This window comes from Pelodiscus sinensis, chromosome 3 (assembly GCF_052426305.1).
Source record: "Pelodiscus sinensis isolate ZL-2025 chromosome 3, ASM5242630v1, whole genome shotgun sequence".
NCBI classification, from domain to species: Eukaryota; Metazoa; Chordata; order Testudines; family Trionychidae; genus Pelodiscus; species Pelodiscus sinensis.
In genome coordinates this window covers 188,853,381-188,878,574 of record NC_143054.1, presented here as the reverse complement: position 1 = coordinate 188,878,574, position 25,194 = coordinate 188,853,381, and the positions used below count along the sequence as shown (strand labels likewise).

Sequence of the window (25,194 nt, the reverse complement as noted above, 5' to 3'; positions counted from 1 at the left end):
GGCAGCGAGTGACGCGTGGGGTACTCAGACTTCTGTCACGTTTCACTCTAAATCCCGTAATGTGCTCACGACACAATGAAAGATTATATGCAGCACGAAGATCTGCACTTTTGAAAGGAGAAGTAAGAAACCAGGGCAGGCTGAGAATGAGAGGAGAGACATCTGGGAACTGGTGAGAAAGAAACAGAGATAGAAAGACCTGTGAGTGAAGGAAGAGGAGAGAGATAACAAGGAAACTGGAGAAAGGTGTAGAAAGGTAAAAAGGAATCAGAAAGGAGTGTTGAAGAAGTGGGTGAAAGATAAGAGTCCACAGTGTATGGTGCTATGTAAGGGGGACAGAGATGCAGGAATTCAGCTTACAACAGAGAGTTGCCTGCTGCGGTAATTTATGAGCTCTGATTACGTACTTATATAGTTCAACAGAAAATAATGTATTTGTTTAACAATAAGAGCAAGGATTGGGTAGAGGTCTGATGGCTTTTTGGATTAGTAATGGTATGTAGAACCTTTGGGTGACCTCTCTATTGCCAGCTCAGATCTAGCTGTTTGATAGCTTTAACAATCTGGCAGCTGTTGGCCTGTGTGGACTGAGTTGATGAGATAGGGAGAACCTGAGAGAGGCAGGGCAAAAGAAATAAAGAATCATGGGGGTATGAGAAGCTTCTTCTCCAAGTACAATAGTTCGAAAAGCAGGGCCATCGCTTTGTTTTACAAGGCTCTGGAGGTAGCAAATGAGACTGGGGAAAGAAAACTTGGCAACTGTTACAAGATATATGAACTGAAAGGGAGCTTGCGACTTTTACAAAGGGGTGCGCTAAAAACCTGCACTCGGCTCCTGCACTCAGATCCTCAGAGATGTGATTAACCCGAATATTATGAAAAGTAGGGGCATATTTCAATCATAGGTTAAAATCTGAACTTTAACTGTTCTTACACTGTTTACACTTAGCTTGTTCTGATGCCGCTATTCATGTGAGTCATGCTCCTCGTGCTGTATTTATAGACTTTAGACAAACTGTGAGCTGGAAACTTGATCCTTTAACCCATGGGACACATATCAGAATAAATGTCTTCTTTGCCACATGCGCTGGCTACAGACTCCAGGGAGTCCTTCACCAGAGAGGCCTGTCAGTGACCACTCCTACCAGAAGGGTGGTTTTCTGTGGGGGTCATGGTCAGTGTTCCTCCCGGCCCAAGCTCCAAGAGTCATTCTCCTTTCTCCAACAGAACATGAGGGAATGCATGCTGAGGGCTGTCTGTTGGAGGGCTTCAGTGGCAAGATTACGCTGCAGGGAATGATTCTGCAGCCAGTGGGCACATAAGTAGCTGGATACACACACAGTATCACCCACATTTCTGCTGCTGCAGTGGGTGGTTCAAGGACTTTTTGACGAGAGGTCACAGGTTCAATATAATTTTACATTAAGGAATGGGTTAGGGTTTTGTTTTTGTTTTTGGTGGGGGGGTTAAGTAAATTTTGGATTTACCCTAAGAGGGGTAGTATCTCTGTAATGACATGTTTGCTGTCATCAGACTTCTACTCCTGGTTCCTAATAGTTTTGTTAAACTTTACTTGAAAGTATACACAATCCATGATAAATATGAAACAAAAAACAGGACTATGTAGCACTTCAAAGACTAACAAGATGATTTATTAGATGATGAGCTTTCGTGGGCCAGACCCACTTCCTCAGATCAAATAGTGGAAGAAAATTGGCACAACCATAGATACCAAAGGATACAATCAAAAAAATGAACACATATGAAAATGACAAATCAAATTTCAGAATAGAAGGGGAATGGGGAGGGGAGGAAAATGTCCGTGAGCTAATGATATTAGAGGTGATAATTGGGGAAGCTATCTTTGTAATGGGTCAGATAATTAATGTCTTTGTTTAGACCGAGGCATAAAGTGTCGAATTGAAGCATGAATGACAGTTCAGAGAATTGTCATTCATGCTTAAATTCTGAACTGTCATTCATGCTTAAATTCGACACTAGACTGGGCCAAATGTTGGGAAAAAACCCCTCTTTTGAAAGCCCCCTTCTTCCTCATAGAATGAGGAATACAGGGGCTTCCGAAAAAGTGCATTTGCTCTTCTGCAAAAAAAGCGGAAGAGCAAACTCGTTCCCTGGATGAGGTGGAGTTTTTTCGGGATATCTCTGGTATCCCAGCCCCTCCCTCCCCCTCCCCCCCGCAGTCTAGCCATACCCTAAATGGGATGAAAACATAGTTTTGTCATAAGGAAAGAAGTTACTGTATAAAGTAAATTACAAGGTTCTGGGTTTCACTTAGACTGGACTTCAGTCAAAGAATTCTTGCCTTGCTTCTGCTTTTCAGTAATTAATGCTTGAATGAACTGACCGTGGCATAGTTCATCATGAAGAGAAATGAGCTGGGTTCTTAAAGCATGGCAAGAGCTTATCCCGGTATAAGATGATCATTCTTGATATGGCAGTTGAATGAATAAAGCGAGTATTTGCAACCTCAGCAATCTTTGCCAAGTCTAGGTGAAAGAAGTTGCTTTGTTGCCTGAAATGTGGGCACCATCCTTCATATTTTTCATGTTATAATTTTCTGGACCAGTTGTGAAGACACCAGAGAAGAGCAATCCGAGCCAAAAAATGCCAGTCAGATATGGAGCTGGGATAAAATTTTCAAAAAGCAACTAAGTGACTCAGAAGTCCAAGTCCCATTTTCAAAAGTAACTTAGGCACCTAGGGAAATAGTTGACTTTTAATCAGACTTAGGTACTGAAGTGCTCAAATCATCTTTGAAAAATGGAATGTAGGTCCTAAATCACCTAGGCACTTTTGAAAACTTTACCTCTGAACTTTGGAGAAGTTCAGAGGGGGGTTGGCTCTAGGGTTTACATTTAGGTCTGTTTCTATGTATTTATTTTATCTTTTTTATTTGTTGAAGTAAAACTATGCTATACAAGATAAACAATAATGTTCCCTCTAAATCTAGTTTGCAGGGATTATAGATGTTAATAACTATCGGTATGTCTACACTTGCTCCCTAGTTAGAGCTAGAGATGCAAATGTAGCCGACCGAAATTGCTAATGAAGCAGGGATTTAAATATCCCAAAAATACTCTCCAAAAATGAGGAGTAACGTTAGTTCAAACCAAGGGGTTTGATTCGAACTAACACATCCTGGAGTGGACTTCCTGGTTCGAATCAGCTGTTGAGCGGAATAATTAATGTGCAGGCGAGATTATGCTAATAAAGCATGGAATATTTAAATCCCCGCTTCATTAGTAATTTCGGTCGGCTACATTTACATCCCTAGCTCAAATTAGGGAGCAAGCGTAGACGTACCCTATGAGATTCTAGAATAGGCATAAAATGCATCCCCCGTTTTGCTCTATAGGAACACTAAGTCTTAGCCTTTCCTTAGAAAGATGGCCCCGTAGTTCACAAAAGCAGTATTCTCCATTTTATATTTGCATTGCATAAAGGATTCCATACTTCTTAATAAGCTTATATTCCTTGGCTGTGTGTCCAGCATTACCAGTTTACACTATATCCTTGTGCTTTGGGGATTTCATATGCCAAAGCCACTTACAGTACAATAAGTCAGTACTTCCACAGAAATACTGCTGGTGAAAAATTGTTAAGATGTTATTTTATTATGCTGATTTACTGTTGAGGCTGAGATTAAGTTGATCTCTTCAGGTAAACTAGGGAGGTTGTAGAATCTCTCATTGAAAGTTTTTAAGAGTAGGTTAAAGAAACGCCTTTCAGGGATGATCTAGGCATGCTTAATTCCCTCTCGACAAAGGGAGATGAACTGTATGACTCCTTGAGTTCCCTTCCAGCTTTCTATGATTCTTATGTTGATTTCTCTGCAAGTGCTTTCATGGAAAGAACATGCTATTGAGAACTTAGTGGCTAAGTAACTCTTGCTTTACAGGATGTCTTCTGATCATTTTGCTGAGACATTTCAGAAACCTTGGGTGTCATCTTGGTTGACTTATATGAGTCTGCTGTCTTGGAAATTTTAAGTTTGATTTGAAACCCTCCAAATTGACAAGTTCTCAGCTGAAAATTAAATACTTTTTGGCTGAAACCCTAACATGTTAAATTTTTAGATTTAAAGTCTACATTTTCTCTGAAATTTCACTCTATTATAAATTTTTCTCCAAAAAAATGCATACAAAACCAAAACTTCCAACCAGCCGTTTGAAGAAAGACAAAGAAATTCCAAGCTTGACAAGTAAAATTAGGTTAGTTTCACCCGTAGGAATAAAAAATGATTAAACAGAATACAACATGATTTCACCATGTGGAAGTCATAACAGAATATTACATCACTGAATTCTGGTGTCTAAATATCAGCAATCTATATACAAGTATTTTTTTTTAAATCTACGTATAAAACTTTGGGCAGCAGGAAACAGACTCAAATGACAGCAATTTGCAGCATGCAACATTATTTTCAAATGCTTATTTTTTCCTAATAATTTATTTCAATGTTTTGACAGATGATAATGAAGAGGAGACTGAGATAAGTGAGGATACAGGTGCGTGAAAATGTTTGTAAAAAAACATATTTCTGCAAATTAAAAACCAGTCTGAGGAAGAGCTAAAAATAATCACATAACCATGGTGAACCTTGGTCATCATCTATGGTAGCCCACTAGTTTGTAATTATGTTTCTTATTAGCAATTAGTTTGAACATCAATGGGAAATAATTTTGGTGCCACCGTTTAGCTATTTTACTAAGATGTAAAAGTAGAACAACCCTTGGGGACTTCCATTTGCACATTTGCAGTCACTGATTGTGTGCGTGTGTGAGTGTGTTGTTGTTGACTTTGTGCCTCTGCATGTGATACTTCTGAGTTGGCAGGACACATTTACGGTATTTTGGCCTTCTGAGTTTATTATATGTATGCATAATTATTGTTCTCTGCTTAGTGCATTGATAGTGCTTTTATAAATATGAATGTGTATGGTATTGTGTTGGATGTACAAAATAAACACATGCAAAAGCAAGCAGTTGCCACTAAAAATTCAGCCCTTGATGATAGATAACATACTGTTATATTTTTGATACCATGGCTATTTTCTATTCTAACCTCTCCAAAAGAGAGAGCTATCTCCAATTTAGCTTTTATGGGCACCAATGCATATGTATTTTATTAACTATTTTGTATAGAGTCTTTTTGGAGTTTATTCTTATATAAATATGTAAATTAGATTTTAAAGTATTTAATTGTAAAATTAAAATAAGCTTTCCAGTTTATATAGCCAGGATAAGATTCTTAGTATCAGTTCTTTTGTCTTGCATCCTTTTTAACCCCGTGAAATTAAATGAGGTTATCCTATGAGTTACACTGCAAATCACCAAGCAATTAGGTCATTTCAGTGGGATATTTTGCCGCATATCAACTTCTAAATGGATTTCAAGCAAACAAGATGACTACTTTTCTCATAGGGTGATGATGGGATACTGTATTCAGCACCATGGGTTGCTTGGTATCCTCACACCGAATTATATTTTGAGAATCAGCAATTGGATGTGCCATTAATAGTTGTGTGGTCAAAGTTTAGTATCCTTTTGCATATACTTCATATATCCTTTAATAGTAGAAAGCTATGCCATTTTGACCTAATCGTGTAAGAACTTAATATTAGTAAGGGACATTTGCATAAATGTCATAAACAGATGAGTTTGGCATTAAGGAGGGGAACTCTGTTTATGGTAATTTAGTCACCAAGTTGAAGAGTGCCTGCTCTTAAATACTTTGTGGGGGAAAGTTGATTAATCTGTGTTTAAATAATGTTGCAACTGCTATTTGCCACTTTCAGGCGTTAATGAATCATCATTTTTCATTCCACTTGTCTTCACGAGGTCATAGCTCCTGCAGACTGAATCAGTACTTGAAGTCAGTATTGATGATCCTGAACTTCTGAGCTATTCTGAACTAATCTGTACTCCAAGCTCATCTTTGGGTTTGTCTCTAATGTTTCAGCCTTAAACTGCCTGGGATTCTTGGAGGGTGCAAAGAGCTCATGGGAGCTCTTTCAATATGCAAAAACAACAAAGAGTCCTGTGGCACCTTAAAGACTAGCACATTGATTTGGACATAATCTTTTGTGGACTACAGCCCCAATTGTCAGATCCATAAAGTGAAAACTTCAGTTTAGCAGGGATTTATACATACACAGATGGCAGTATGACATCACTATGGGGAGGGCCAGCACTAACGAGGCTAAATCAGTCAGGGTGGATGTGGCCCACTCCCAAGAGTTGAAAGGAAGGTGAGAATACCAAAAGGGTATTTTGTTATTCTTATCTACTTATCTTATCAGCTGTTGGAAATGAGCCCCATTCACCCTGATTGAATTAGCCTCATTAGTGCTGATCCTCCTCATAGTGATGTCATACTCCCATTTTTGCATATGTGTATAAATCCCTTCTAAACTGAAGCTTCCACTTCATGCAGCTGACAAAGTGGGCTGCAGCCCACGAAAGCTTATGCCCAAATAAATTTGCTAGTCTTTAAAGTGCCACAGGACTCGGTTTTTTTGCTGAAAAAGACTAACATGGATACTCCTGAAACTCTTTCAATCTGGAAACCCGGTTCTAATTAAACCCAGTTGCTAAGGCTAGTAGAAAAAGTTCAGATTTCAGGGCCTGATCTCATGCCAGCTGACGGTGGTGGGAATATGTCCACTGACTTCAATGGACACCAGATCAGGCCTTTGTAACAGCTGTAGGATTCAGCCATAAGTAAGGAATAGCATATGGCCAAATGTGTAGCTTATGAGGAGATGAACATGTTGTGAGTGTATTTTCTGTCTTATGTCTGCACCACCCAAGAGTTCACATATCTTATTACATTTAGAAGCTCTCAGAAGCTCTGTTCTTCCTAAGTCTTTTTTTTTAATAAAAGGGGGATATTTTAATTGCATGTGTTTCAGATGATCTCCAGTGATATCTGCTGATAACACAATATTAAGAGTAATTGGTACTGATGATCAATACCGTGAGTTATGACACTGGACAACAGTATCACCAGTAATTGTGCAATCCATATATTTGAATTACTAAGTTAGGAAACAATATTTTTATTTTAAAATAGCCTGATCTTAAATGAGGCACTCAAAACCAGTCCTCTAATGGCATGTAATGAGTATTTTTTCGATGATCGGTTTATTTTTCAGGATGCAGCATCTTGTAACAGCTGTTAGCATACTGTGCTGTTCAGCTCAGAGTGCTCTGATGTTATCATATTTCATACAGTCTGCTGTTAGAATGGCTGAGTCAAAAGGGCAGCTACAGTAAACGCTGTTGCAGATTTTTGCAGTTCAATATCTGATCGGTTCTTTATCTGAGAATTGTATCCTGTACCGGCAAACGGAAAGGGACTAAATGATCAGGTAGATTTTGCCCATCTTTAACTTACATGATGTCATATGGCAGTGCCATAAAGCTTATCATGTCATACAGCATGAATGAAACATGATTGTAAATCTTCATGTTTGGATTGCCTGAATTGTGCACGTTTACATTTTCAGATATGTAGGAAGGCAAATATACCAATCCTATTTCCCTAGTTGTGCTCAATGATGCTGTAGGCAAATTACACAGCTATGTGCTATTATGGGAATCACTGTTCTGTAAATACATATTCCAGCACTGTAACACCAGGTTACAGTGTTCCCCCTCGCCAAAGTTAATTTCCTTAGTATTTGGGGCCACAGGAAACAGAAACACACACACAAGTCTCTCCCAGTGTTCAGTTTCTAAAACCTCTTCAGACCTGTCACTGAGTACAAGCTCTCCTTCACCTGTGGAAATTCACCCAACCAAGCCACACTCCTGCTCTAGTTATCAAAGCCATTGGACCTTATCCCAGCGATAAGCCCGTTGCCTGCCATTTTTCCTATCAACCCATCTGTTACACTCCCAAGTAAGTATCTTCCAGTTATCCCATGTCTCCACCAATTGTCCAACCTCCGTAGTCCCTCCCAGCATCCAAAACCTTTCCTACCCAAGATGCTAGACCCAATATTCTCTACTCACACTAGCTTTGAAATCTTTCTGTGAACTAGCCCACCTGAACGTCATCTACCAGATTGCACATGCAGACATGTAAATGAGGGTGTGTCAGGGCACTTCATCTCCAATTTCTCTAATTGAGGGGAAAATGTCAGGCATTTGTCACTGAGTAGGATTTGTAAATGATTTGGAAGATGGGAATGTCCTGCTTTAAGTGGCACATTGACCTTGTGGGTGTGAACCGTGGAGAAGAGCCATTCTCCAAATATTATTGTGAGTACATTACCTTTTTGCATGAATGCTTACAAATAGTAAAAGGTACAAAAGTGGTTAAATTGAACAGCCATTCCACATTCACATATATGGTTGTAAGCACTAGTTTTTGCCCGCCTTGACCAGCTCTGTTCATGACACATGTATGTCTGTGCAGAACTGAAAGGGTTAAGATTTATATCGTGGCCATAATACACAAATGCATTTTGGAAGCGTACAAAATCCCCTTTCTGTCTTTGGAGTGCAAGAAAATCATCTGCTACAAAGCAGTAAAATTCTGTTTGAAATCATATTCTCCTGAGATGGTTCCACCACATCCCTTTTGTGAGCATTTTAAGATTCTATCAGTAATGGAGAAACGCTGTTCCTTTGGCAAAAGTAACTGTTCTAACGTCTCCCAATGCAATCTCCCTCATCCCCCTGATCTTCGTGCAGTCAATTAAGACATTAGACATATTTTCTGATGTAGTCAGAGACTCTAGGAAGACCAAGCCATGTTAGAAATGGATACTTAGCACGGAAACTTGATTGGCATTTGATTTCTGAGTCTAGAGGAAGTCTCACAGATTGATTAGATGATAACTTCATCTTCAGAGGGGAGGGTGTTGATTGAAATATTCATATTGATTTGGTCTCCTAGAGTGAAGCATTGCCAAGCAAAAAAGTGAAAACAGCAACTCATCCCAGAGTGTGAGCGCCAGACAGGCCTTACATCAATATAGTTCATTATAAATACTCAATTTTTAAGGAATAACAGAGCAGGTGACAATCAATCTTCAAAGTCTGTCAATTTCTATCCATTGTACTCACCATATGTGCTGAACACGGCCATAGCTTCTGACTGACTGCATGGCCTGATATTTGTTCTCTGTGGTTGAGTTTGTATGTCCATCAGTCAGGGAAAAGAGAAGCTGATTTTGCCAGGCCAAGGATCTTAATTTCATAATTTTTTTTTTCAAAATAGAGTATTAATATTTCCAGCAAACATCTGCTGGCATATAATATAGTCTTCGGTCAAGTGGTTAACCTTTGGAACGGAAAGGTCCAATTCCTGATACCAACCAAATCTGCAGTAAACTGATGAATATGAGAGTCCCTTAGGGTATGTCTAGACTGAATCCCTCTGCCGACAGAGGGACAGGTCGACATTGCAAATGAGGCAGGGATTTAAATATGCTGTGCCTAATTTGCATAAAAATGGCCACCGCGTTTTTCCGACTCAGCACTTTGTTGGCAAAAAGTGGCAGTCTAGAGGGGATCTGTTGAGCAAGAAAGCCTTTTTCGACAGATCCCTTATGCCTCCTGCTAGATTGAGCTTCTTGAGTCTGTCACTGTAAGACTCTGAACCCTTGGCAGTTTATCATGGGCACCCAGAACTGGACACAATATTTTAGCAGTGGTTGCACCAGTGCCAAACAGAGAGGTAAAATAACTTCTCTACTCCTATTCAAGATGCCTTTGTTTATGCATCCCAGGATCTCATCAGCCCTTTTAGCCATAGCACCTCACTGTGAGCTCAGGTTCAGCTGATTTTCCACCAGGCTACTCCCAAAAACTTCTTTTTCGGAGTCAGTACTCTGAAGTATAAGGTGCCCCATCCTATGAGTTCCCAAAGTCAGATGGACTTATTCAGGGAGAGCAACATTACTACAGGTTGAATCTCTTTAGTCCAAAAGTCTCTGGTCTAGAAACATCCGTCATCTGGAATGATTTCAGTTAGCCATATGTCCACTTTTCATGGGTGTGGCCAAGTTTCCTGTAGTACCATAAAGTTTGTTTACAGCCACCAGTCCTGGCTCTCAGTATTCTGTGGTGTTATTCAGCTCTAATTTACCCCTAAATGTCTTCTAAGAGCCCAGAAAGCAGTGGATGTGTTGGTAATGCTGCTAGACAATACTGACCTCCCCATTGTAGATGAGGCTTTCTTTGGACAACTGAAAGAAACTTCCAGATCGCAGGCCCTGGTTCTCACGGGCGATTTTAATCACCCTGATATCTGTTGGGAGACCAATACAGCAGTACACAGACAATCCAGGAAGTTTTTGGAGAATGTTGGGGATAACTTGGTACAAGTGCTGAAGGATCCGACCAGGGGCCATGTGCAGCTTGACCTGCTGCTCACAAACAGGGAGGAACTGGTAGGGGAAGTAGAGGTGGGTGACAACCTGGGAGGCAGTGATCATGAGATGGTAGATTTCAGGATCCTGACCAAAGGAAGAAAGGCGAGTAGCAAAATACACACCCTGGACTTCAGAAGAGCAGACTTTGACTCCCTCAGAGAACTGATGGGCAGGATTCTCTGGGATGTTTACACGAACGGGAAAGGAATCAAGGAGAGCTGGCAGTATTTTAAAAAAGCCTTATAGAAGGCACAGGAAGAAACCATCCCGATGTGCAGCAAGAAAAGCAAATATGTTAGGTGAACAGATTGGCTTATCAGGGACATCCTTGACGAGCTTAAACACAAAAAGGAAGCTTACAAGAAGTGGAAACTTGGACAGATGACTAGGTAGGAGTATAAATATATTGCTCGAGAATGCAGGGGAGTTATCAGGAAGGCAAAAGCGCAATTGGAATTGCAGCTAACGAGGGATGGGAAGGATAATAAGAAAGGTTTTTACAGGCATGTCAGCAATAAGAGGGTGATCAGAGAGGGTGTGGGGCACTTATTGGATGAGGGAGGTAACCTAGTGGGAAATGCTGAAGTACTCAATGCTTTCTTTGCCTCTGCCTTCACGGACAAAGTCAGCTCTCAGACAAATGCACTAGGCAATGCAGCATGGGGAGGAGGTGGACAGCCCTTGGTGGGGAAAGAACAAGTTAGGAACTATTTAGAAAAGCTAACCATACACAAATCCATGAGCTCGGATTTTATGCATCTGAGGGTACTGAGGGAGCTGACAAGTGTCATTGCGGAGCCTTTGGCTATTATCGTTGAAAACTCATGGAGATAGGGAGAGATCCCGGATGATTTGAAAAAGGCAAATGTTGTGCCCATCTTTAAAAAGGGAAGGACAATCCAGGGAACTACAGATCAGTCAGCCTTACCTCAGTCCCCAGAAAAATCATGGAGGGAATCCTCAAGGAATCTATTTTGAAGCACTTGGAAGAGGGGATAGTGATCATGAATAGCCAACATGGATTCACAAAGGGCAAGTCGTGCCTGACCAATCTGATTAGCTTCTATGATGAGGTAACTGGCTCTGTCAATATGGGAAAGTCAGTGGACGTGGTATACCTTGACTTTAGCAAAGCTTTTGATACAGTCTCCCACAATATTCTTGCCAGCAAGTTAAGGGAATATGGATTGGATAAATGGACTGTAAGATGTATAGAAAGCAGGCTAGCCTGTTGGGTCCAACGGGTAGTGATCAATGGCTTGATGTCAGGTTCGCAGTCGGTTTCTAGCAGAGTGCCCCAAGGATCTGTTCTTGGACTGGTTTTGTTCGATATCTTTATTAATGACCTGGATGAGGGGATGGATTGCACCCTCAGCAAGTTCGCAGATGACACTAAGTTAGGGGGAGAGGTAGATATGTTGGAGGGCAGGGATAGGGTCCAGAGTGACCTACACAGATTAGAGGATTGGGCCAAAAGAAATCTGATGAGGTTCAACAAGGACAAGTGTAGAGTCCTGCACTTGGGATGGAAGAATCCCAAGCATTGTTACAGGCTGGGGACTGGCTGGCTAAGTAGCAGTTCAGCAGAAAAGGACCTGGGGATTACAGTGGATGAGAAGCTGGATATGAGTCAACAGTGTGCCCTTGTAGCCAAGAAGGCTAATGGCATATTGGGGTGCATTAGGAGGAGCATTGCCAGCAGATCCAGAGAAGTGATTATTTTCCTTTATTCGGCTCTGGTGAGGCCACATCTAGAATATTGTGTCCAGTTCTGGGCCTCCTACTATAGAAAGGATGTGGATGCATTGGAGAGGGTCCAGCAGAGGGCGACCAAAATGATTACGGGGCTGGAGCGCATCACCTATGAGGAGAGACTGAAGGATTTGGGTTTGTTTAGTCTACAGAGGAGAAGAGTGAGCGGGGATTTGATAGCAGCCTTCAACTTCCTGAAGGGAGGTTCCAAAGAGGATGGAGAGAGGCTGTTCACAGTAATGACGGATGGCAGAACAAGGAGCAAGGGTCTCAAATTACAGTGGTACAGGTCTAGGTTGGATATTAGGAAAAACTATTTCACTAGGAGGGTGGTGAAGCACTGGAATGGGTTACCTAGGGAGGTGATGGAATCTCCATCCATAGAGGTTTTTAAGTCTCGGCTTGACAAAACCCTGGCTGGGTTGATTTAATTGGGATTGGTACTGCCTTGGGTAGGGGGCTGGACTTGATGACTTCCTGAGGTCTCTTCCTGACTTGATGACTACCTGAGCTCTATGATTCTATGTAATCCAGTAAATTCTCTCGTTCCAAACCAGTCGGGTCCCAAAGGTACCGGAGTAGAGAGATTCAACCTGTAATAAGGTGGCGTTAGGTTGAGAGTGCATGAATATTAATGGTTTCTAAAAATGCCTCCTTTTTCCTATTAACAAGCCTCACTAAATCAGTTTGCACTTTTGGGTCTATCTCTGCAAGGAAAAGAACTCAAGACTTTCTTGGTTGCTTCTTTTTTCTAAAGCAAAAGTGTAGGGGCCAGATAGTTAAAAAAACTCAGCGCCCTACAGCCCCCTTTAGGCACCTGGCCGGGTTTCCAGACAGACTCTGCACCTTGTCAGAATAATAGTTGCTGCTGGGAGCTGAGCCCTTTTTGAAAATCTAATCACTTCATTGAGGTGAGTGCTTAAGGTCGCTCAGCACCAATTATGGGCGCTGAGTACTCTTGCAGTCTGGCCCTGGGTCTTTAGCATTCATTGAGTGCACTACATTAAGGTCATTAGATGTGACAAGCCATTCTGGATACATCTACACAACACCCTGGATGGTCACCTAATTCGAACTTGCAGGGCTCAGGATTGCAGGGGTGTAAAATTGCACAGTAGACATTTGGGATTTGGCTAGAACCTGAGCATCTACACTGCAATTTTAGAGCCCTGTAGTCTGAAACACACCCCCAGGCCTGAGACAGCTGACCCTGGTGAGCCCTGACAGTGCCACTGGTCTTTTATTCCAGTGTTAGGCATATCCTAAGATGCTGATTTATCAAGTCTTCATTTTTGTAGCCTACTCAGCTAACTGTAAATCCTCTGCATGCTAGCTCTCAATTCCTGTGAATGAATCCAGCAAACCAAATTTCATTTGTCCTCTTCTTGCTGTTGTCTGATGCGAAAGTATGTGTGGAGGGGTGGGAGGATTGGAAAACTTCTTCAACGCTGAGCATTCTTATTTCAAGGAACCTTTTCTAAGTTAACTTTAAACTCGATATCAAACTTTTACCTCTGCCGTGCAGCCAAATTTTAGACTTTGTTAGTGGACTTTGGCAGTGAATGCAAAATTGGGCTTATAACAGAAATCATTCTAATTGAACTTTTTCCTCCGCTGGTCCATAATACAGTAGGATGCTCGTTGTTTATAAAAGCTACAAATTAAAATATTATTAAACTTTATAGATCCGAAGCGAAAGTGAGTGTGAAGGCAGGCATCATTTAAACAAGAGCTTTATTCAAGACTGAAATATTAAAGTTTGTTAATGTTAAGTTTGAACCCAAACACACCCGTTATGGCCTCCGTTATAGCATATGAGGCAGTGCTGAATCTTGCAAATACAAGGGTAGGTATTCTGCTTTGAAAGGAATGCTGAGATAAAATATACTTATTGCTACACTAGCCTGCATAATAGTATTTACTAAAATAATATTACTTGAAAATAATATCCTTATTACATCTTTGTCGTTGCAGAGGGATTGGAACAAAAAGGCCAGTCACCATCACCTATGAAATGCAAAGCAAAGAAATCTGAGAACCTGAAGGATGATAATGAGGGTAGGTGGTATTAAAGTTTGTATTCATCAGTTCATCCTCGTGGGTGGAAAATTTTGATCTTAATTTTTAAATGATGCAATATGGAGTGCTTTCAGTTTAAAATATTTCTACTATCTCTAATGGCTATGCATGTGTTTTTTCCCCCCTTGCTAAGATAACTTTGTCTCTAAGTCATAGGAGTAAAATTCTAGTACAAATATGTTTATGCCAGTGTAGATGCAAAACGCTGTTTTCACATTATGCTCTACTTGTTACTGTGCCTATCCTATTGGAAGTTATGGTTGTGTCTATACTTGTAGTATGCTCTGCCAATGTGTAACTAGGCCGCCATAAGTTATATACAGTGTCAATGAAAGGGTCATTATCCTTGTAATTCATTCCTTCATTGGCTAAGAGGCCTAATGGTTAGCATACTCTCAGTCTTGGGGCAGTGACCGGGGAACCCAAGCCTACCCACTCCACCGGGCTCTGCCACTGGAGCCTAAGAAGGTTGGCATCATTCGATGTCTGGAAGGGTGGGGGGTCCCACTGAATTACCATACCTGGCTGACTGCCTACTATGGCTTCTCTTTGCTTCTGGGGAAGGGGAAAAAGGAAAGGGACACCGGTCCATGAGCCCAGCCAGGCTCAGTATACAATCCTGGTACCTCAGGGAAGCATCGTTAGAGTCTTTTGGCAGGAGCTGTCTAGGTAGGTCTGTGCTCCTCTCCAACGGTCTTGCTTGTCAACCCTGCCTCCAGTTGAAGCATGCTCTGAAGAGTTGGAGGGGAGGGGCTATCATTTAACCCTTTCAGTCCCAGTGTGGTGTTTGTATACCCCGTGGACAGTCCTGTGGGGTTAACTGTTCAAATAGGTGCACTATCTACCAAACTATTTCCTCTTCCTTTCTGGAAGAGAATTTAGTCTATGTATTTACATTTTAATCATGCAGATAAAGTCCCAGATCAGAAAAGCCCTTATGTAAGAACTTAAGTCCATCCCTGTTCAAGGAAGTGTAACCCATACACCTAGTGTGGTTCACTATCCCATGCAGTGGCACCTAGACTACAGCAATTGATAAGAACAAGAGATCTCTACAGGGTGGGTTGCCAGCTAGCTGGCTTTTAGCTCAAAGGGTAGAGGCTCCTATACTAAGCTCCAGAGGTCCCAGGTTCAAATTCACCTGGTGGTAGTTACAGAAGCACGTAACAAAGAACATAATTCTAAACTCATGCTTATGTGCTTTCTAGATGGGGCCAAATGGTGGAAAAGCCTGTTCCAGAAAAGCAATCATAAAAAGCTATGTAAATTGCAGAGCACAATTTGCATAGCTTTTTCCGAAAAAAACCCTATAGTGTAGACCTAGCCCCACTGAAGAGCTTCATGCTCTAGAGATTAATGTTGTTTTGGGATGTGCTTGCCAGAAGAATGTTTACTTGTTGTTGGGTGCCCTCATAGTGAGATAATTAATATGATGAGCCTTAATATGGTGAGCCTTAATCCTCTGTTTCTATGACAGTTTCTGGTCACAGGATTCCTTTGACCCAATTTCTCCAAGATGACATGTTTCACTCCCACCTAAGTCAATTACTCTATGATCTTCATCACTCTGACTTAGCGTTATGAGGAGTGCCCTAAAGTACCCTTACGGGGGTGAGGGGTTATAACATGAATGATAAAGCCATGAAAGATGATAACATCCTTCACTTTAAGTAACTGCTAGTAATATGCTGTCACTGACATCCTGACTGGTTGTTAGTGGCAAGTACTTAAAGCAATGGATGTCATCACCTTGGAGGCGCGGAGGGATCCAAGAAATCTTTTCCTAACTGGTCTTCTTTCTCATTAGCCATATAATAACGCACTGAGGCCACCTAAAAATACAGGAGGGATTTCATGTCTAGATGAGAGCCTCCACAATACCAAACTAAATGCATCCATTTGAATACTGTCTGACCGCTTTGAAATATCATAGAGAATTAAAGCCTGATGTCATTTTCCCAAAAGAGGCTAAACAATAATACATACATTATATTTTTGTTTGAGACGTGTCTAGGACTTAGCGTAGTATCAGATATAAAAATGAAGAAGAAATTGGATGTTGTAAACCCCCATTTTTGCCTTTCATTGGAGTAAGATGATAATATTCCCTTAACTGCTTTTGTGCTGTACGAGCCGAGACCTTCCAGTTTTACAATTCTTGTCAATGTTTCTTCATGACCTACAGTTCACTTTGTGGAACACAAATAAATGCATTGAAAGAGAGAAGTAAATAGCATGGCAGCAGACTGATTACGTTACCCTGGAACTGTAGAATGTCTGGACTCCTTGAATTTGATGCTGTTCCATGGATTTTGCTGATGCAGAATTGAGGCCTGTAACACATAATCAGTGCTGCAAAATTTAATCTATTTGGTGATGGAATTCTCCTTTCCTTAGGCAGAAATCAAGTTGAAATGTGTAAGGGTTGAAAGTCTAAATTTATACTCAAGAATCCTTGTGATGGAGAAAAAAAAGTAATTAATGCATTCACAGAAGGAAAAAGGAGGGAGGGAATGGGCAGAAAGAAAAAGACTGTATCAATAAAATTACCTTTGCCTCAGTGTACAAGGGTCGTTAAGTAGTTTAGGCCCCTGAATCAGAATCCCTAAAAACTTGCAAATGGCCAGATTGTAATGGAACTCCCTATGAGCCATTTCAATTAAAGTAACTAGGATTTGCACACATTTGTCTGAAAACCAAGTTTAGCCATAAACTAATGATCTAATTACGACCTAGACTGTTGTTTCTAATTAATTAAAAGAAATCTTATGGCAAGCCTTGCAGATGAGCAAAGCTGTGAATATGTGGCAGCTCTGTGTATATATAGCACACTCCTTAGAAGGAAAGTATTATTTCCCCCATCCTGGCATCACCAATAATAATAATGAACCTCAGAAATTGCTAGAAGTATCTTTGTAAATTTCAAGTTCTGTAGAATTTTGTCCTATTCCTGTAACCAGGAATATGTAGCAAAGCTTTTAACGGCCTACTGACGCAACCCTCCAGGCATATCCCTATATGGCAACCTATAATACTAATCCACTGGGCTCAGTAATGATTTGTATGAAATAATATTTTTTACAATGTGCCCAACTGCTTCAATGGTTTGAGATAATGTAGTAGTAGTAACTTCTTAGGACCTCTAAAATCTCTCCAGAAGATCACAGGAAATTGATATCTGTGTTTTTTTTCCCCTCTGCAATGAAAGAATGTTAAATAAAATGCTGTATGTAGGGATTTTGTTTCTAGTAAGCCAAAATATACATGTGGCATGCTAATGAACATAATTAGATACTGAGGGCATGTCTACCCTACAGAGAAGAGCGATCCTCCAGTAATCTGAAGAAGTGTCCTGTGCCCATGAAAGCTCATGATACAATCTACATGTTTTGTTAGTCTATAAAAGTGCTACCAGACCATTTGTTGTTTTTTCTGTAACAGACTAACTCGGCTCCCTCCTGGAGCCACTGGAAGTCGATCTTCTGTCGTTTGATTTAGCGGGTCTGGTGTAGACCCCCAAATCGAACACTGAGTGTAGACCTCACTGGCATCCAATGATCTGTGATCAATCTGTGATCTGAGTAGACGTTGTGGTGGCCCGGCTTAAGGTTAGCTAAATCCAGCTGCTTATTTTGCGTAGCTGGATGGCGTACCTTAAGCTGACCTGCCTGGTCTAGTGTAGCCCAGGCCTGACTGTCTAAAATATTAACGGTCTCTCTTATGTTGCTCCTAAAACTACTGTTTTATGTATCTGAACCATTGAGAGAGAAGCAAGCGTGAACTGTGTAGCAGATTTTTCTATCAGCCATTTATTGCATTGAGAACGTGTTATAATGCAGCATAGAACATTATTTGGGAGTGTAGGAATAGGCAGGGCAATCTTTATTGAACTCCCTGCAGTATTTTAACTGTTGCACTTTCACATGTGCTGTGTAATATATATATAAATTACAAGCGCACTGAAGGGTAAAATCAGCCAGTTGTAATTTGAACTTTACCATCACTCAAATGCACTCAGAGAGAGTAAAAAAATTAAAGTATGGATAACAAGTTTGCCACTGCTGAGAGAGGTATTTCCTATCTTGGTGTCTAGATAAATGTAAGATTTTGTAAAGTGACATTGTAGGCAGTCAAGATAATGAAAATCAAAATGTCCCGAAAGACACAAGAGCCTTTTGCTTTATGTGTATATTTGGAGTGATCTAAAATGTAAAGCTCTTTTCAAAAAATACAGTGCAAAAATAAACCCATAGGTAAAACAACAGTACATGTTACTACATACCTATCACCAGTTAGCACACATTACAAGTCATATTCCTCTATTACTTTATTTTCCTTACAGTAAAACCAAAACAAACGTCCCCCTTTCTCCTCTCCAGCAGTCCTAATTGACTTACGAACACTTTGAATATTAAGGGCAAAATAACAGATACTTCCGTTATCACAAGGAGGAAGAGTAGTTCCTCTTCAATTCCATCTGGAATCTCTGGGCAAAGACAGAAGAAAACCACTGAAAAGCAGCCTCATTCATTCCTGTGAAGGACCTTAGAGGTATCAACATGATCTCATAGTCTTACAGGAAACTGAAAGATCTGATAGACCTAATGATTCTTCATGGACACCTGATCTTTCTCCGTTACCTGGAACAGATTATTAACACATGCAAGAAGAGCCATCTTGTGCCATACCCAGATCAGACTCCTGATTGCACAGAAGATTTGAAGGCATACTGGAGCTCTGAGAGTTTTCCTGCTGCAGCCTTTTCCATAATCTTTATCAAAATCTAAGAATTAGATACGGTTTGATAGAGGAACAGACTGTTATTATCAAGATGGGATAATCTGAACAGAGGCCAAACCTCCATCTGAGGAAGTAGCTTGTCTGGGACTTGTGCATGTTGGATAAATTCTTTGTTTTCTCTTCACCTGGCTGACAAGGAAAACTGTTTCATGAATGATCCAAGTCAGAAAGGTCAGGATGTACATGAATCATATTAAAAACACTTGTTTGAGGAGAGTTCCTTTCCCTGATGAAGTAGTCTGACTGTAGGCCTGTTAGCTTTCAAGTCCAACATCATAGACTCATTGACAGATGGTAGTTCTTTGCTCACTCAGACAAAGCCAATTGTACTCTTCACCTGTATAGTCTCTTTTGCTTTGCGTGTACAGGAAGTTGACAGTTGAAACACATAAATTTTTTAGGGCTCTTTTTGCTCAGGAGATCTGGTAAACAGATTTTGTTTTGTTTTGTTTTTTTAAAGAAAAAGAGGTTTTTTCCAGTGACAAAACATTTACCTCCTTCAGGAGAACATTTATTGCACCCACATCTAGAGTCAGAGGTCTCTCAGTAAGGGAACAATGACTCACATTTGCCTTATTCCTAGTATCTTTAGAACAGTATCTGGTTAGTGGTATAGTCTGATTTACTTCTACCTCTCCTCGTCCCTGATTCAGCAAACCACTCAAGCACATGCTTAACTTTAATGCAGTGAGTAATCCCATCCCTATTCAACAGAACGCTTAAGCACATGCTTAAGTCCCTGAAAGTAATTTGAGGATTAAGGGCTTTGCTGAAACTTGGCCTTAAAGTCCATCTAACAACTACTAGTATTTACAATTTTCCAACAGAGATCATTAACTCTATTAAACACATTCTTAAATGTCATACAAATCTAGGCCCAGTTGGCAGTCTTCTGTCTTCTTAAAATTTGGACCCAATGTTAACTGGTCTCTCACATTCCCCTTCTGACCAAGTTTCAGGGTGTCCTGAAAATATATAGAGAATAGTTGTTTTGCTTTACCCTTTTGAGTTGAAAAGCGGTAATTGTATCTGTCTGTCATACCCTATGGGACAAGGATGTTCAGCTGTAAATCTGAACTACAGTCATGATACATTAAAAATGTTAAATGAGGTGTGTTGCACAGAGGTGTGTATCCTCTGAAAAGAATACTCTAAACTAAGATAAGGTACCATCAAAAAAGTGAATAGAAAGCCAAAAATGTGGCTGTGAAACGTTTCTCCTTAATGTAGAATAGTTATTTTAAAGGAATATTGTGTTAACCCCTTTCTGCTCTGATTGAGGGCTTGTGACGTCATTTTTATTTTGAAGTCTGCCATCTGTCTTGACTAATTACTGCACTAAGGATAGCAGATGATCTGTTTCCATTTGGCTGGCAAAATATATTGATAGTGTCTTTTATTTTTCTTCTATTTCTAAAGTGACCACTTCTTAAAAGATTCTGTATTGTGCTTTGGTGACTACTAGTACTACATTAAATTGCTGGATCATTCAGAAGTTACAGTGCAAAGCCTAATATGGGCTTTTAATCTATGTTGTTAGATTTGATCAGTCCTCCTATATCTCTCTGAGTTTTGTATACAATTTTATACATACCTGTTATGAAGTAAACAGCTGAGAGTGCTGTTTTCACTATACATAATTTTTAAGTAGATTTTCCCACTATTGAGATGGTTTAAGGTGCAAAGCACTGAGGCACTAAAGTGACTAATGTAATGTTGTCAAAGAAGAATTATATGCAATGACATGCCAAGTTACCTCCGGGGTACTCATCTGTCAAGGAAGTCATTTCCCATTTCTATCCATTATGTGAATAACAATAAACCACCATGATTATTCAAACTCAGGGCAGTACAGACTGGCAGCACTGGCCCCACTGCTCATGAAATTTTAACACAACAAAGTAGTAATTTGTACATTTAGTGAACAAGGTTTTGCTCTGTGTGTGTATGTGAGTCTATCTGTGTGTGTTTAATTAAGCAGATTATGTTGTTTTTAACATATCTAATCTCCTACATTGCTTCCTCTCACCTTCTCTCCTTCTTGTGACACCTCTGCACCCACATAATTGCACGCACTATATGTGGGCAATCATAGAATGCCACTGGCGGCTTTATTTGGCTGTGGTTCTGAAAATAAAAATGCATGCTGTGCCCTGCTTGTAAGCAGGACATTGTTCACAATAAAAATGATTGGTCCTGAAGCACCTTAGAGACTAACCAAAACATGTAGAATCATGAGCTTTTGTGGGCAAAACTCACTTCATCAGATGAATAGGAGTGGAAACAACAGAAACCAAGAGATCTAGATAGCAGTAGAAAAGGTACCTGTCAATTGTCAGACCTGTGTTAATTAGGCTAATTAAGCGGGCTGGACACTTGCACACACTTGTATTATTATTTCCATCATCCATCTGAGGAAAATGTGAGGTGTCGATTCTCAAAATTATCTGCTAATGTTGAGTGCCTCCACACTGCTGGTGCAGAGGTGGATAGCCACTGCTCATTTTTGTGGATATGGATGCAGATGCCAATACAAAATTTGTAACTAAAATCCTGCAGAATTGTAGATATCCTTAGGTACCCACAAGCTTTAGCTGTCTCAAGCCTAGCAGCCAGAAACCAAAACACAGAGCTGATGCATCACTGGTTGGAGAGAATTTACAGGTTGTGCAGGGGCATATGTCTCTCCCATGCATCACCTATGTAGAGTGAGGGGCAGGATGACTGAAGGGTATGGATAGGACAGGGAGGGATGGGCACATTCCTGACTTTTTTTACCTTCGCTCTTCAGTGTCCTGGCAAGGCCCCATTCTCTCTCTCACTTTTGCGGTCCATAGTGCTTTGAATATATAAAGTGTGTTACTTTATAATTGATGGGTTTTCCTTTGAGATAGCCCTCTTGCACTACCATTTTCTCCTTCTTCTGCACACCACCTTACATTTGCCAACTAAAATGCTACAGGCAAATGAAAAAGTAACAAGGTGCTCCTAGCCAGTACTTAGCAGGAACAGCAAACTGGTAGCAGCATGTTCAATTCTCGCTCTGTACTGAGGTAAATTGTTAGTACAGTGAGCAGCGAATAAGTCTCATAACTGCATTAAGCAATAACTGGAGCTAATTCTTTCCTAACCCCTGTTAAAATTTACCCCATAGAGTTATACACAAGTGGTGATTAAAATTGACCTAAATCATAATTTAATTAAAGACATTAAAATGCAGATTGGAAATGCTCAGTAACCTCAGGCCACCGCCCTAATGATTTGACTTTGAATGTGTTTGTAGCTCTGTAATAGTGGGGTTTGCACGTGTGTGGTTTCTGTTGTAATTTTGATCTCTTTTTGTTGCTGGGATACTGTGAAATGAAATGCTGCCTGAGGTGCTGATCTTGAGCCAAACATTTAGGCATACCTTGTGGCATGTAAACAGTCCCGCTGAAGTCAAAAGGGAATTAAGCATAGCTTGAAGTGTTTGCAGGACTTGGCACTATGTTTTTAATTTAATCTTGAGTATATTTCCCTTCATTATCCCAGGTAGACCCTTATAATAGTTATTATTATTTATGTTGTGTTAAAAAGATTAATAATAATCCTGTTTTCTTTATGGAGCAAATCCTGGTTTACTTTGCATATACATCTTCTCCAAACAAATGAGGGCCAGAGTGCTGATTAGAAAATGCCCAAGCCATGCTGGAAAACCTAGAGAGAGAAAATCTATCCAGGGCTTCCATGACAGGAGTTATAGAGGGGCATCATATGGTTTGGCCCGGAGTTCATAGATGTCCACATGGACACACGTGACTATTACAAGCAAGATAACACCCTGAGACAACAGCACTCCATGCCATTGAACAGTCAGGGTATTTAACGACTGCAACAGCTTCCTAAAGAGCTGCAGTGGAGTCTACTCTATTTCTACTGTAAGCAGGGACTGATTGTGTAGAAGAAACATTGCTCAGGCTGTTTGTTGCCAAAACATGTGCATTACAAATACTGCTTTTGCAAGGCATTTATTGTCCTTTTTGGAGGGTGGAGTTAAAGCCAGCCCTGATCAACCAGAATCCAGTTCTTTTGATTCTGTGGCTTGGTCTACTCGAGACTAGGAAGGCTGTCTTAAGGTATGCAACTCCAGCTGTGTAAAATGCATAGCTGCAGTTAGTTTACCTTACGCCGAACCTTGGTGGTATCCACTCTGCAGGAGGCCGACGGGAGCAAATGCTCCCATCTGCTTCCTTTACTCCTTGCAAAAGGAGGAGTATCTGATGCTGGCAGGATCTGCCCTCAGCATTCAGTTTACAGGTCTATACTAGACCTGCCAAATCAAACGCCAGAAAATCGACCTCCAGAGCATTGATCTTCTGGTAAGTATAGATGTGCCCTAAGATGTGGTACAATTTTAACCTTTTAGTATTTTGTATTTCCCTGGAAAAAAAAATATTCTAGCTCTTCTGCTGATGTTTTTGGGTTAGATTCTGACTCCCCTTTGACTCATAGATTTTTTTAAGTCAGCATGGACCAATGTGATCATCTAGTCTGACCTCCAGCATAACATAGACGAGAGGACGTCCCTGAATTAATTTTTGTTTGAACTGGAACAGTAAATGGTGTAGCAATCTGTTCTCCAGAGAGCAATTACAGAGAAAATGGAAAATGCTAAAAACTCTCTCATGCTCCAGTTGTAAGATTATCTCCTGGTTTTTCCTAGAGTTCTTGTTTCATCTCTCTCTCATATGACTTTCTGCTTATTATTGTATCAGCTGTTTCATTTTGGGGATGCTACTATATCTGGCATATGACCCTGCATACTAAATATTTCTCTTTAGCACAAAGTGAGCAAACAGTTGCAGATTTTCATATTTTCTCATTTTAATTTGTTATTGTTTCTTACTTTTCCTGGTTATTAATCAATGGCTAATCTGCTTACTACCAGATATAAAAGGAAAGTGTGTGTCCTCTTTGGAATTTCCTGACTGTCATCAAAGAAATGAATGAGATGAGCGTAAACTCCTATCAATCAGTAGCCAGTTTGGCAAGGGGAAGCAAAAACAGATTGCCAAAAGTCTATACTTTAGAGACCGATGTGCTTATTTTGTCCATGTTACACTACTGTAACTCATTTACTCCTGTTTTATGACTGCCTGCCATTCTGTGGGGGGAAAGAAGCAGATGTTCCCATTTGTCTTTTGATGTGGCTCAAAACCATTTACATTTACTGGCCTAAAATAACACAAAATGTCACACTCCACTCTCTGTCATCTTTGGATCGAGTGACAGATTGCTACTCAATTACCAGCATAATGGAAAAGTAGATATTCTGAGGACAGTTGTCACCGAAAGGAAATACAATTGCCAACTGCTGCTGTAATGGAGGGAGAAGGATGGCAGATATCTTAGAGGCCATCTAAAGAAAAATATATATTTTATTACTAATAGTGTCATAGGGATGACTCATGGGAAATATATTAGGCCCCGGAGAAAGGTAGCGAGACTGAGAGCAAGAGAGAGCATACAAATATGGGGAAGAGATAGTTGTTACCCTATTAAAATATGTTTTTGCCTCTTTGTCTCTAACATATTAATTTTTTGACAAACATTTTAAACATATTTCTAATGAGTTTCTCACATTGGACATCTTTTATTGATGAGGTGCCTTTTGATAATTACTATTCTCCATCAAAACTGGGAGCTAAACAAATGGAAAGGTTTTTAAGTGCTTTTAAAGTATTTCCATATTGTATTTTTCTTTACTATTCTACCTCCCCTTTCCTGTATGACAGAATGAGTCTCACTAGCCATGTGTTTTTTATGACAGGGATATTAAATATAAGGTGCCAATGTCATCCCTGTCCTAACTGCCCTGAAGTAATTGAGGTTACATCAGTGTTTAATTTGACCCGCTGTGGGCCAGCAATAAACAATTTCAAAGCATCTAAATCTTATTTTCAAAAGTAGCTTGTTAACATGGTGTGGCAGTGTGCACCAAAGGAGTGAGGGTCATGCAAACTAAATGGTCCATGTAGACCCTGTTGACACACACTAACGTTACATCTACATTTACAGCAGGATGAGTATGAACTGTAGAGTAGACTGTGAGAAATGGCTTAGGCGAATAGCATGCTCTTCATACTTGAACCCTGAAGCATAGGAACCCTCCACAT

At 40.3% G+C, this 25,194-nt stretch overlaps 1 protein-coding gene across 6 annotated transcripts in view; it reads left to right on the top strand.

Moving 5' to 3' along the window:
• MACROD2 (mono-ADP ribosylhydrolase 2) overlaps nt 1–25,194 on the top strand; it is a 1,386,515-nt gene that overhangs the window by 1,268,776 nt on the left and 92,545 nt on the right. For all 6 annotated transcript variants that reach the window (XM_075925642.2, XM_075925641.2, XM_075925640.2 and 3 more), the window contains 2 exons: nt 4,491–4,529; nt 14,135–14,218. In XM_075925642.2, the coding sequence (XP_075781757.2) occupies nt 4,491–4,529; nt 14,135–14,218 (123 nt within the window). The remainder of the gene's footprint in view (nt 1–4,490; nt 4,530–14,134; nt 14,219–25,194) is intronic.